General features: G+C 35.8%; 1 protein-coding gene across 3 annotated transcripts in view; it reads right to left on the bottom strand.

Annotated features, from left to right (window-relative positions):
* Positions 1-14,106, bottom strand: part of PARD3 (par-3 family cell polarity regulator) — a 602,045-nt gene that overhangs the window by 253,172 nt on the left and 334,767 nt on the right. For all 3 annotated transcript variants that reach the window (XM_087712541.1, XM_087712540.1, XM_087712538.1), the window contains exons 8-9: positions 10,689-10,814; positions 8,094-8,470 (exon numbers count right to left, since the gene is read on the bottom strand). In XM_087712541.1, the coding sequence (XP_087568667.1) occupies positions 8,094-8,470; positions 10,689-10,814 (503 nt within the window). The remainder of the gene's footprint in view (positions 1-8,093; positions 8,471-10,688; positions 10,815-14,106) is intronic.

Genomic DNA, 14,106 nt, shown 5'->3' with positions numbered 1-14,106 from the left:
GCAATACAGGCAAAGCCTCTTTAAGATTCTGGTGGGATACACACAAGTCATTTACCCTTTTAAGAGGTGTCTATATATATGTGGTCATTAGATGGTGTTTCTCGAGCTTCTTGTGTATCTCATTTCTCTCCTTGTGTCTGTAGCTGTGGGGTATGGAATTTATCTGTCATGTATATGTCTGTATATATGTATATATAAACCACTATTAATTGTCTAAAGGTACGGTGTCCTGTGTTGTGCTCCTTGATTTATCTCATAATGCTACTCAAGCTGCCAAAACAGAATTGAAAGCATTTAAAATCAAATTCCAGAGTTTAAACCATTTGTACTTTAGCAATGGATAATTCAGAGGGGAAATATCTGCCTTTGGACAGAGAAATACAAGTGATTATTTTCTTTAATTCTAATTCTATTTTTTTGTAATTATTTGCTTGTTTAGAATATTTTTAAATTGGCTTGTATGCAAAAGCTCACTCACATTGATGACAATAATAATAATGCATTATAAAAATTATTATTGGAATAAGACAAGATAAGGAAGAATACACAAATGACTATTAACTCTAAAATCCTCCTTATTTAATATTCATGAGTAATGTTCATATTTGAGCAAAAGTAATATGTATGAACATAGTTGGTGCATCCCACAATAATCTATTTATTTGCAAAATTGACTAATGAAAGAAGTTATGTCAGAATGAATAGAAGGACATTTCATTACGACCAGTACTATTGTGTCAAAGATTAACACAAAAGAGTTTGCAGAAATGCTTGAATTTTTTTTAAAAAAAGGCAGAGGGGAATTAAAAGACTGAGAAAACAATTACAGCGGAAATACAAAGAAAACCCAAAAGACTGACCTCCAAAGAAACTTGTTAATGAACTTACAAAAGAAGTTGGTTAAAGAATTGAAGAAGTCTTCCGTATGGGGAAAAAAGAAAAATTGAAAAACAAATCCTACAATAGCATTAAAATGAATTGAAGATTAAAATTGTTAGAAACAAAATAGCAATAGCACTTAAGAGTTACACATCGCTTCACAGCCGTCTAAGCAGTTTACAAAGTTAGCATATTGACCCCAACAATCTGGGTACTCATTTTACTGATCTCTGAAGATTGGAAGGCTAAGATCACCTTCAGCTGGTAAGAATCGAACTGCTGAATTGCTGGCAGACAGCATTCAGTAGAAGCAGCCTGCAATACTGCATTCTAACCACTGTGCCATCATGGCTCAATATGAAAAAATGAAGGAGTACAAAGTTGGTTTGTTTCATTAAGGTTAAAATGAAAAATATTTCTATAAATTTGGGGCCAAACGTTTATGAACAATTTCCTAATCCTAAGAGTAAAATGTTAAACGATTAATGTGTATGGATAAGGGATGGGTTATGGAAAAAGAACATAATTGTGTGTAACAATAGATGATGAATTAGGTTTTTTTATACTTTTGAAGAAGATTGGAAGTCACTTCTTTAAATATTTCTTTTTTCTTACTCTTTTGTTTTATTTTTTCCTCTACTTTTATTCCTTTTTTACTTTTCTCTACAGGTTTATTTTATATTCATTTTACTATTTTTATAAAAAGTATAAAATTATGTTTTTTAAAAAAAGTAATACTAGATTTAGAAATGAGCAACATATTTGATATTAGGATCAATTTTCATAATGAACACCTCTTTTACAATAAAGTTTGTTTAAAATAGTAATAACACAGGTAATCCTAATTTAGTGACTCCCTTGCTTAGTGACCTTTTGCAGTTGTGATGGTAATGAAATGTAACTTTGCATCAAGTCCCATAATTACTACCTTGCACATGTGTAAAGTGAAGAAAACTAAAATAAGATCATGCAGTTTCACTTAGCAACCACTTCATTTAATGACTGAGTTGTTAAAGCATGCTAAATGAGCATTACCTATCATCTTTACTATAATAATAATGTAACTTACTCAGTGTAACCCAGCAATTGAGAACATTATCTTCTAAGATGAAATTTTATACTACTGCTTAAGGGAAATAACAAGCATATTAGAAACAACTCAATTTCTAATGGGGCCATCAGCAGCACAAATAAAATTGGGGATTGTATGGGTGTATAAGGGAAGATGGGACATTATGGTGTAAGGTCTGAAGGATAACACATACCAGGAGAGTTTGGAGTATGTACAGCTTGGAAGACAGAAAGGAGAGGGGTCACAATGATTAAAACCTTTAAATATATTAAGGATGTGAATAAGGTTCTAGAAGACAGTATTTTCAATATTAAGAAAAAATCAAGAACCCAGGGGCATTCCTCAAAGTGACAGACAGAAAGTTCAAAAGTAATGTTAGAAAATATTACCTAACAGAAAGAGTAGTGGAAGTTTGGAACCAATTAATCAATTTTCAGTAACTAAGTTTAAACATATTTGGGATAAATATATGTTTATCTGATAATGTTTTTTACACAAAATAAAAATAATAATAAAAAAATAACTAAATTGAAAACAAAACTAAAACAATCAAACACAATTCAAAGGATAGGCTCAATTGACTACTGGGTCCATTTATGACATCTGTTTTCTGTGTTTCTGTGTTGCTTATCTATATTCCTGTTTAAGAACTGCAGTTGTCTTTGAGTGACAATTTCAAGGCTGCCTTCCACAAAGTAGTGGATTGAATCAGGATATTAAAACTAAATTTTATTTTATTGGCTTATTCTAGAAGTTAAATATATCAATGCACTTCAATCGTGTATTTATACTTTCCCCTTTCTGTACTTTTTAAAATTATGATTTGCAACAATTTTGGGGATCTCTGCTGTCTGTATTTAAAGGTTTTGATCATTTAAATTATGTTTTCTGTTATAATAGGGAGCATATAGAAAAATTAAGGATCTAAGTTCTCTGTTATCATACACAAGTTCGCTGTTTTTCAACTGTGAAATAAATGTCTCATGATGTTTGTAGCAAAAAGAAAAACTGTAGGAATGTCACACAAAAATAGAGCAATGATGGCAAGCTGATTACAGGCCTACTTGTTCCTTGCTGTTTTTCCCAATAAGGTGCAATCCCACTCTGATTTTAGTGAATTGTTCATCAAACACAAATGACATTGTTTACTATGTTTCATTAGAAGTCCATTATATGCAAACCATTATTCAGGGAAGTTTTGCAATATCACATGGATCAAGGCTAAGTAAATGTTTTCTTTAATTACACCCTTTGCAAAACTACTAAGATGCTGTGCTTTTCAAATCCTTTTTTTACTGGTGATCCACATTTTGGAATTGCATGTAGGCAATCACAATAATTGTGTCTGAAAATGACCAGTTAGAATCTTGAACTGGTCATCTGAAAATGAAAGTTCTGCAGCTGCATGTGCAATCAAAATAATTACACAAGTATTTGCTGGAATTGTTGAGAGAATATGAGCCATTCTGTACAATGCCTTTCAAAGGATATGTCCTCTAGAAATGCAATCAGAAATGGTCCTTTAACTGGAAAGATGGACCATTTTCACCCTGCTTAAATACTACAACAATATAGCTACTTATTTTTACCACTAAGCTCAGCACTGCAGTTTATAAAATGCCACCTGCTTGATGGGAAAAGATTAATACAGATAATCCTTTATGGGTCTTAGATGTGAAACTACTTCTCATATGTTTTCTGGTACAGTATACGAAGTTTTAAATATGCAAACATCAGCCATATGATTATGTCTCTTTGTTCACGAACAAGTAGTGGATCTGCTGGAGTGGGTGGTTATAATAAATGTAAAGAATGAAATAAATAATATACAAATACATTTCCCAAAACTCTAGCAATTTTGAAGATCTACATATGGCCAAAAGTATACTTTTTGGTACTATTGCATTGTCCAACGTGTTTCCCACATCTTTCTCTCTTTCATACTGTGCTTTATGTTACATTCAGTGTTCACAATGCCACTCAAAATGATTGACACAGACTCATTTTTACATCAGTCTCAATCCACTTCATGCGTGATGTTTTAAGATCTATGGGTTCAATACTGTAGTATATAAGGAAAGCATTGCACTTGTGGAAGTGTCTGCAAGAATTGACCTTAAATTATATGAGCTACAAAGACTGGCAGAACTGCAAAATCCCAGTCATATTAGAACATCACCAATAACTGCTAAATCTGTATGCTAGATGTTCAAGGCCCGACCTTTAACAAAAGATAAATAGATATCAATTTTCATTTAGAAAAAGCCAACAAACATTCTCCATTGACAGAAGCATATTACTGACCTTCTCTTCTAACTTTATTAAATAACTAATTCCTAGGAAAGATCAGGTTATTTGAAAATGCCAAAATGGCAATAAATATTAAGAAATTATAATGGAAGTAAGCACAATTATTGCAAGAGTATCCCATTTTGTCATTTTAGACAATACAGCTTCTACAGCTTGCAAAAATAGAGCTTTAATAAGGACTCTTATACAGCATACTAAGTATACTTCTCTTTACATAACAGTTTGAAATTGAATGGTTAAATATGAAAAGAATTTCAAGATGACAATTCTCATTCCCTCTTTCTCTGCCCTCCCCTTCCCCCCCCCCCTCTGTCTCTCCCCTCCCTCCATATAAAATACATAGATACAAAAACAAGGACATTTTAACCTAATGATGGTAAAGTAACTGCTACTAGTTAAATAACAGGTCAGGCTTCCTTAAGGTCTGTTGTATTATGATATCCTTTATTAAAAAAAGAAGATGATCAACTGTTCACTTTGGGCTATTTTAAGTAAGGCTATTCTTCATTTGTGATACCACATGTAGATTATTATTTTTTTAGTGCAATCAAATGAGAATTATGGCACAGGGCATATTTCTACAGAGAATGAACTTTAGCTACGTTGGAAGGGGACCAGCTGCTATAAAGAGTGAAAGTATTTACTCGCATCGCACATTCTGATTGCTAAGTTGTATAATATACAACACTGCAGTTATGTTCTAGATCAGGCCTGCACAACATATAGGAGAGAAATAGGTGTACTGATCAATGGAAAATCCCTGCCGGTCTCAAAGAAATATCTGGGACACCAATCAACTGTTTAATGGCTACAAAACAGCAACAGCTGGAGGCATTGAAGACAATCAGCAAGACAGCTTTCAGGGCAATGCTGGTGAATGTATTGACTTAAAAAAAAAACACCACTGGGCCACACAATGCTGCTTGGTAGGGTTGCAAGCAGCGCATAGGCTGATGTTTTTGGGATTTTGTTTAAAACATTTGCAACTGCCCAGAAGCATTCAGGGTTGCTCAATATTAGGGGTGCTCAAAAGTTGTGCCTATCCTTGGGGATCGTAAATATATTTTGGTTACTTTAATATAATCAAGATGTGCTTGGTAAGTAACTACATAAATACCATTAACTGTTTAACATATTGTTTGTTTCAATCAAATGGAAGAATGAATGAACTGACCAATGAGCAGTTCTTTCAATTGCACTACCAGATACAGAATGAGGGGAATCTTTAATTTAAAGATTACATATAGTTGATTCTGTATAGACCCGTGATGGTGAACCTATGGCACACATTCCCGAAGTGACACGTGGAGACATGTCGCCTGGCATGCGTGGCATCGCCCGTTCCCCTTCCGAGATTCTGGCGTGCATTACCTTTGTGCGTGAAGCAGTGCTGGAAACGGGAGGAAGTGGTCTTCCGTTTTCTGGCATGAGTAAGTGCGCCGGCCAGCTGATCAGCATGTGAGCATGCACGGCATTGACAGGAAGTTTTGCTGTGTGTGCCAGTGTGTGCCTGTGCCACAAACTGGAAGTTCATTTTCTTGCGTGCACATGCCCCCTGGGAAACTCCTTTTTCTGGTTGCAGCCCAGAGAGTGTGCACAAAGAGCGAAGAAAGTGCGTGAAGTGCTCAATTTTAGGCACTTGGTGCCGCACACACACTCCCTTTTTGGTACCCAGTGCCAAAAAGGTTCGCCATCACAGGTATAGACTGTGTGAATTAAAGTTTAGTAAAATTAAATTGATCAGAACTGAGCATGGATGACAAAATTGTGTGACAATGTAATAAAGAAAAAAATGTAACTGAATGGATCTCTGAAGAGAACGTTTATTTTCAAAACACTTTTCCATGGTTTTACCCATCTAACTCATAAAGCAAGCACCAGAAAAAAGATCTTTGCTGGTATCATAATATATGGTAGATATAAACATCAATATATGTCAAAACATGTATGTCACAAAAGATGTTGAAATATATTTATCAGCTATTAGAACAATATCCAGAAACTGGTCATCTGCACTGTGGTTTCTTCAAATCTGGCATGTTTTTATTAGGACTGGCCCTAGTTAGAGAGTAGTTCAGTAACTTATTCTAAATTGGCTATTGAAGTCTTCAAAGGCTGGCCTCATTTAATTTAATGAAGTTCTACACTGCTCCACATCTATTTGTACTACAGTTATGTATACTCAAGAGATGTAAAATGTGTTTAGTCCATTACTAAGTTTAAATTTCTGTTGCAATTATATAAATTACAAGATTGGGATTTCAATTATTGAAAATCCGAATCCTGCACAATGTCCCTGCAGTGTTTTAATTGACTTTCTCCTTATCTATTACAGCTGAAAAACTGGTAAATCTCCATAGTGACTAAATTTATAATTGTAACCACAGGATTATTCATTCAGTTAGGAATGATGTTTCTCCAACCACGATGATATCATATTAAACTGGTGACCTTAAGTAATTTTGTACACAATCAATAGCTATATATATATACACATACACATACACACACACAAACAGGCATACACACACACACACACACAATCTATATAATATTAATTATATACAATGTATATAATAAAATATAGTGTGGGGGGAATACGACCGGTACACCCCGGTATGGGTATACCGGTGCCTGCTGGGAGCACCAGGTACAGTTCCGGTACAGTGCTCTGGAGGCCCCACCCGCGTGCTCTCCTTACCTCTATATGAGCTGACCGGGGCATTTGCACCTGTACATGGAGCATACAGCACCTGTGCAATGCTCCACCGAGTAACTGGAGTGTCACGGGTGGTGGGTACACACACACACACTGCATGCACATGGTGCACACCCGGAAACCACCACTGGTATGTGTGTGTGTTTGTGTGTGTGTGTGTTTTCTCGTAGATTTTCACGGGTGTATGTATGCTGATCTTGTTGTATTTGGATCTTTTTCCATTTAAGATTCTTACACGCCCAAATATGGGAGGGAGCATACTGCTTCCCTTTTCTGTCTTTCAGATCACCCTAGGAGCCATCCAGGCAGAAAGCCATTTTTAATGTTGCTTTTGTTACATTTATGTTGCATTTGTGCTGATAAATAAAGGGAGACTAGTATAGACCTATTTCAAGCTATTTAGATCTCATCAGCTAGTTCAATTCCCAATAAGGATATGGCTAGCTGATGAGAGCTAAATAGCTTGAAATAGATCTATACTAGTCTCCCTTTATTTATTTATCAGCACAAATGCCACACACACACACACACACACACACACACGTTTATGCATGCGCGCAAGCACATAAGCACACTCCAACTCAACTTTATATCATTCAAGTTTGTTTAGCTTAACATTCAGGAACTAGAAAAGAGAAACCTGGTTGCTCACAAGAAAAAAGATAAGTCTGCATGAAAGAAAGAATACAATGATCTTTAATTAGATCATAATAAAAGCATAATAAAAGCCCCCTGTGACAGCTATGCAAAAAAAATCTTGTTAATGTATAAAATGGCACTTGAACTTGGCTGAAATGTTCCAGTCAATCAACACAGTACAGCTAGTAAGTAATCATTATTAATATGCCAAGGTAGAAACCACTAAATAGCTAATTATTGCTAGTCAGTAGAAGTTGCAATATCTTCTTACATTCTCTTAGCTCACTGCCTACTTCTTCTGTCCTTCTCAGGTTGAAAAAAAACCTTCCTTTCATTTTCTCTTGTTTAGGGGAGTTAGAAAATTGACCATTTTCAACTTTTCCTCTATTGGGAAATTCTAGGTCCTAAGATTATCTCTGTCAATATATACTTGTATCCGTCCCATAAATGTAAATACAGAAACAATAAACTTACCTTTCCTTAACTGTATTTTAAGACGCTTCCCTATCCTTTTGGTATTATAGCCAGAGTTCAAAGCCGTATGAACTTTCTGTGGTGTTGATGACAGACCCAAAGGTGGTTTTCCTGAATTCACATTATGAGGTAGTTGTGAGTAAGAGTCCAACGCATCACCTTGATTGCTCACTTGGGGTATTTTTTGTAAAGTGTGAAGTCCAGAGTGGTCAATACCCTTACTGTCTTGATACTGAGAATCAGGACTAAAACGGCTGGAATGGTAAGCATTCTTTTCACTTTGGGACAGCTTTATATATTGTTGTTTTCTTGCAGCAGGAACCACGTGGAACCAAATGATGGGTGTACGCATGGCTTGACGGAACATATGCTGTGCTCTAGGTTTTAAAACGAATGGAAAATTAACAAATTAAGACTGGCAGACTAGTAGATATTACAAGCATAATTACTGATGTTAATTAGACATTATAAAATGACAGACATATTGTTCTAACTGAACTGTAAACTCAAAATGATATTTCTTGGAATGATCTATTCACAAATGCCTTTTGTTTCTCAATTATATTATTCTTAGGACTATTTTTTTTCTATTTCTACTAGCTAAAATAACCGTGTTATAATTCTTGAGATCCTGGTTGTAATGTTAAAAAATAGCATAAAACTGCAATTTTGACAATTCTTCTCACCAAGATATTTAAAACAAAATACTGTTAATCAACAAACATATGGAGTTACTCTGCATGATGTCCATCCAGCATATTTCAAAATAATGTATTAAACTGTAAAGCTACCATTTTCAGTTTACTCAGAATCACAAGCTATATAAGATGATTTTTCCATTATTTCAATGATTCTTTCTAAATCAGTTGTGCTAAGTGACATAAATTTGTATGCAATAGTGATTAGAAGGTATTATTTGAATAAGCCTGTACATCTATTTTTTTTTCTTCCAGAAGATTGTAGATTTCATATAACTGAAAAATAGTATGTGGAACAGTGATCCCAAGATCCACTCAAGAGTTTAGCATAGGCTACAACAGTAAACTCTATATGTTTATGTACTAGTGTTATTGCAAAATACGCATGCAAAAAAATCCACTGTTTTGAGCAACAATTCATAATACTGTACTCATGAGAGATTCTGAATACAAACTAGAATTCTCTGTTTTATAAAACATATGCTCTATATTTGGAAAAATTCTAGAACACAAAAAAGCTGTCAAAATGGGGAAAGCTTTTATGTCTACCCCTTATAAGGACGATAATTGTTTAGTTTTCTTTGCAACATAATCTGATCACACAAAAACACTATTTCTTCTTTTAAAAGTGTGCATTAATTAATAAACTATGCATTTAGAATATAATATAATAACAGAATTGGAAGAGACCTTAGAGGTCTTCTAATCCAACCTCCTGCTTAGGCAGGAAACCCTACACCATTTCAGACAAATGGTTATCTAATCTCTTCTTAAAAACTTCCAGTGTTGGAGGATTTACAACTTCTAGAGGCAAGTTGTTCTATTATTTAATTGTTCGAAATTGTGAGGAAATTTCTCCTTAGTTCTAGGTTGCTTCTCTCCTTGATTAGTTTCCACCCATTGCTTCTGTTCTACCCTCAGGAGCTTTGGAGAACAGCTTGACTCTCTTTTTGTTGCAGCCCCAGCGATATCGGAACATTGCTATCATGTCACCCCTAGTCCTTCTTTTCATAAAACTAGACATATCCAGTTCCAGCAACTGTTCTTTATATGTTTTATCCTCAAGTCCCCTAATCATCTTTGTTGCTCTTCTCTGCACTCTTTCTAGAGTCTACACATCTTTTTTACATTGTGGCGACCGAAACTGGATCGCAGTATTCCAAGTATGGCCTTACCAAGGCATTCTAAAGTAGATCTTGATTCTATCCCTCTGTTTATGCATACTAGAACTGTGTTGGCTATTTTGGCAGCTGCAACATACTGCTGGCTCATATTTAAGTGATTATCCACAAGGGATCTTGGAATCCATGTTTAAGTGATTGTCCACTAGGACTCCAAGATCCCTCTCAGTCACCACTATTGAGCAAGGTACCATATATATTGTACCTGTGCATTTTGTTTTTCTCGCCTAAATGTAGAATCTTACTTTTTTTCACCATTGAATTTCTTTTTATTGGATAGCACCCTATTTTTTTTCATTTACTTTAATTTTCTTAAAAATATCCATGCCAACTATAACATTTTACCAGGATTTGGGGTGGGGAGGGAGAGAATATTGGTTCCTGTCAAGCTCCAATGCTCTTCTAAACTTGCATTCTATTCTAGTTTTACTGATTATGGCACTTAGTAGATAACATAAGTATATTTTGAATACAAAATTGCACATTTTCTTTAACAAGTAAACATAATGATTAACCAAAACAATGCTTTCCTTTTCTTATATACACGTTGATACACTGAAGATAATAGCCATAGTAGAGGAAAAACCAAAGCAAAATGATCCAGTGAAAGCAAAGCCTTGTAGAAAATTGTTTTTCCTTTATAAATTGCTTCTACCTTGGAGTTCGAGGTCAAGAAAAACACAAACATGACACACGGATAAATATTATGCACTTACTGCTCAAATCTTCTATTTCGAAGGTCCCCATCGTTAATTTTAACAATGCAGTCATTTTCATGAAAAAGATTTTCTTGTTCCGCTTTACCACCTTTCTCCAGTCTCTTTACCAATAGGCCTAAAGTTCTGGAACAAAACATAAGCTATTATTAGATAGGCAATTGCTCTCAAGGTGCACTTAGAATTTACAAAAAAGTATACACCCCATCCTAATGTTAAAGTGTCCCCACTGTCCTTTAAAATCAGCTGTCTCAGATCACAGTTCAAAGTGATTACCATAAATTAACTGTACAGTAGACATTTTATAGGATGAGTGCAAGAATGTTTGTCAGCACAAAGCCCACTCAAATGATTTGTAATGTGTGTGAAATAATTCATAGGTGCTATGGTTTTATGGTTTTATTATTTATAGGCCGCCCTTTTCCCTGAGGGGACTCAGGGCGGCTTACAATATATAGGGAGGGGAATACAAGACAGTAAGACATAAAACAATACATAAGTAGAAATAGTACACAACATTCATCATTCGGGTGGGGACGGATTACGATATTTATCCCCAGGCCTGACGGGATAGCCAGGTCTTGAGGGCTATCTACTATCACTAATCATTTCTATGGCTTCTGTGCATTAAGTATTTTTTATTTCATTTCCCCTCTTCCTAGTCATATCAGAAGAGATGCCTAAATTATTGAGAACTCCTATAGAGTGGAAGATGTGCCAGGTACACTATTTTCAGCCCGGGGAAAAGGGACAATCCAGGTAACCATAGAATAATCAACTTGACTACAATTCATGTAAAGATAATAGAGAAAATCAATCAATCTGTAAACATTTTGAAAACTTTTTTTTTAACGTTAGGTAACTTTTTCTTAATTAAAATAATGTGAATATGATATATTTTCAGTAAAGAGGCCAATAAATGGCTAAAAAAAGTCAAGTGCTCAGGCATGAAAATGTGCTGCTCAAACACTATGCTTTTCCGCACACGCTGAAAAAAAATTAGAGGGAACATTGATTCTGAAGCAGCATTTTGCCTTCTCATTGAAATTGCTGCACAACCCAGTTTGTTGTGGCAGTGAGGTGTTGATACAATTACTGTGTGTGAGACACATTTCTATTTATTCATTTTTATAACATGTTACTTGGATCATAATATGTACATGTCACTTTAGAAAAAGAAATTCTATTCTGAAAATAATGGATTTGAGAATTATGATCTAAGTAATAAACCTTTCCAGCTTTGCAGCCCTGGTTGGGACAGGGAGAAGGGATGGTTCCTGGCAAGCAGCAGATAAGTGCGCACAGCTCTATTTGCAGAAGCAGTGGACAACGCACCCGCCACTCATGCAAATGGAGTATGCAAATCCATGCTTGCTGGCTGCTTGGACAAGTGGAGGATGTGTTCAAGAAGTGGGCATGCTCTTGCCTGGCACTTCTGCAGACCAGTTCTGAAGGACTCAGGCCCCAGTAGTAGGTCATGACCTGGGGGTTGGGGACCCCCGATTTAAGTTACAGAAAAGCAAATTCTGTTTAGATGTTATGTTCTCACCCAGCTCCCAAACACGAGAAACCCTGTGTAGTTAAATAAATATGACCTTTATTAGGAATGCCAGCTGCCCCGGCAAAAAGTCTCTCTGTCTCTCTCTGTCTCTGTGTCTGTCTTTCTCTGTCTCTCTCTCTGTCTGTCTCTGTCTCTCTCTCTCTCTCTCTCACACACACACACACACACACAAACACACACACAGGCTAACAAGTCTGTCCAGCAGGGAGATGAATAGTTGTCTGCCACACCTATTCAGCTCTGCCTCCCGCCTTTTATCCCCAGAGCTAGGGTGGAGCTTTGCTAGCAGTGGTAGCACTTCCATCCCAAAGATTGGCCCATAGATTTCCATTGCTCTCCTCTCCTCTTGTCTTCTGTGCATCCAAAAATCAGGCACCGGACCCAGTTGTTCCCTTCCTCATCAGCCACCTCCAGGCCTTGACTGTTGACTCTCCATCTGAGGGCTGATGGACAGCCCAGGCTCAACCTCTATTTCTATCTCTGGCAGCTCCATTCCCTCTTCCCCCTTGGAGCTCTCCGATTGCCTTGATGCTGGACCTGACTCCCATGCCTCCTTCTCACCTGCTTAGGCTGCTGTGATGATTGGCCACAACATGTTAGGAAAGGTTATACTGTGTCATATTTTGTGTGTGTGTTTTTTATGTTCATCGGTTATTTTGTTTACTGTTTTTAAATGCTATGACAGCTGCTGGGAATCAAAATTTGTGAGTTGGTAGCCATTTTAGTTGACTAAAAAATTTAAAGTGCTTTAACAATATTATTAATTACTAAGGGAGAAGTAGAATGTCCATTCACTTGTTCGCCCAAGAGGAGAAACTCAACAGATAGAGGTGCTTCAATTAACATATCCCCTGAACAGAGTCAAATTTCACTGGTCTCTTCTAATTTATGTTTAGTTATATTCAAATTTATATTTCAGATACATTTCTCTTTTGTAAACCAACCATAAAAAAATAAGTCTTAATGCCGAAACTTGGGGAAATGCTTCTGCTGGAGAAAGCAACCAAATCTCATGAACTCAGTTTCCTTCATAGCCTATAATTCCCAAACTCCCCAACAATTTTAAAATCCTCAATGCAGCCAGTATCCAGGAAGCCTAATAAAAGTTTGTCCTTGACCCTTCCAAGCAAAATTACACAGTATGTTATCTCTTTCTACTCTTAAATTACTTAGATGACATAAAATTATTCAATTCTGTACATAATTCTGTTGTTTTGCAAAGTGATCTCAACTAGGTGTCTGGACGGACATCTATTTGGCAACTTCAAATTTTGATTAATAAATGCTCTGTCTTGCATATTGGTAAACATAATCAGAAAGTCAAGTATAAGCTAGGTGGCAATGATCTAGCAGATGATCTTCACTTTGTTAAGGACCCAGGTGTACTTATCTCTGGCAATCTATTCTCCAAAGCTCATTGTAACAGTGTTGCTAAAAAAGCATTAAGAGCTGTTAACTTAATTTTGTGAAGCTTTTTTTCTGGAAACATTGTATTGCTAATGAGAGGTTATAAAACATGTTAGACCAATTTTAGAGTATTATTCAACTGTTTGGAATTTCCACAAAATATCTGATATCAGTACAATCGAGTGGGTTCAGAAGTTCTTTACAAGAAAAGTCTTGCACACTTCTGTTCACAATATGCTGCTAGGCTCAAAATGCTCAGTTTGGATAATTTAGAGTTGTGTCACTTGTGGTCAGACCTAGGTATTGCATACAAAGTTATAAGTAGTAATGTTTTACCTGTAAATGACTTTTTCTGTTTTAATCGCAGTAATATGCATACGAGCAACTGCTTTAGACCCAATGTAAATCGTTCTAAACCTGACTGTAAAATACATGATTTCTGTAATAGAA

The sequence above is a fragment of the Thamnophis sirtalis genome, unplaced genomic scaffold (genome assembly GCF_051295495.1).
Source record: "Thamnophis sirtalis isolate CommonGarterSnake01/CBP01778 unplaced genomic scaffold, rThaSir2_p1.2 scaffold_4, whole genome shotgun sequence".
In the NCBI taxonomy this organism is placed as follows: Eukaryota; Metazoa; Chordata; class Lepidosauria; order Squamata; family Natricidae; genus Thamnophis; species Thamnophis sirtalis.
Note: the sequence above shows the minus strand (reverse complement) of the source record. Positions and strands in the feature narration are given on the sequence as shown.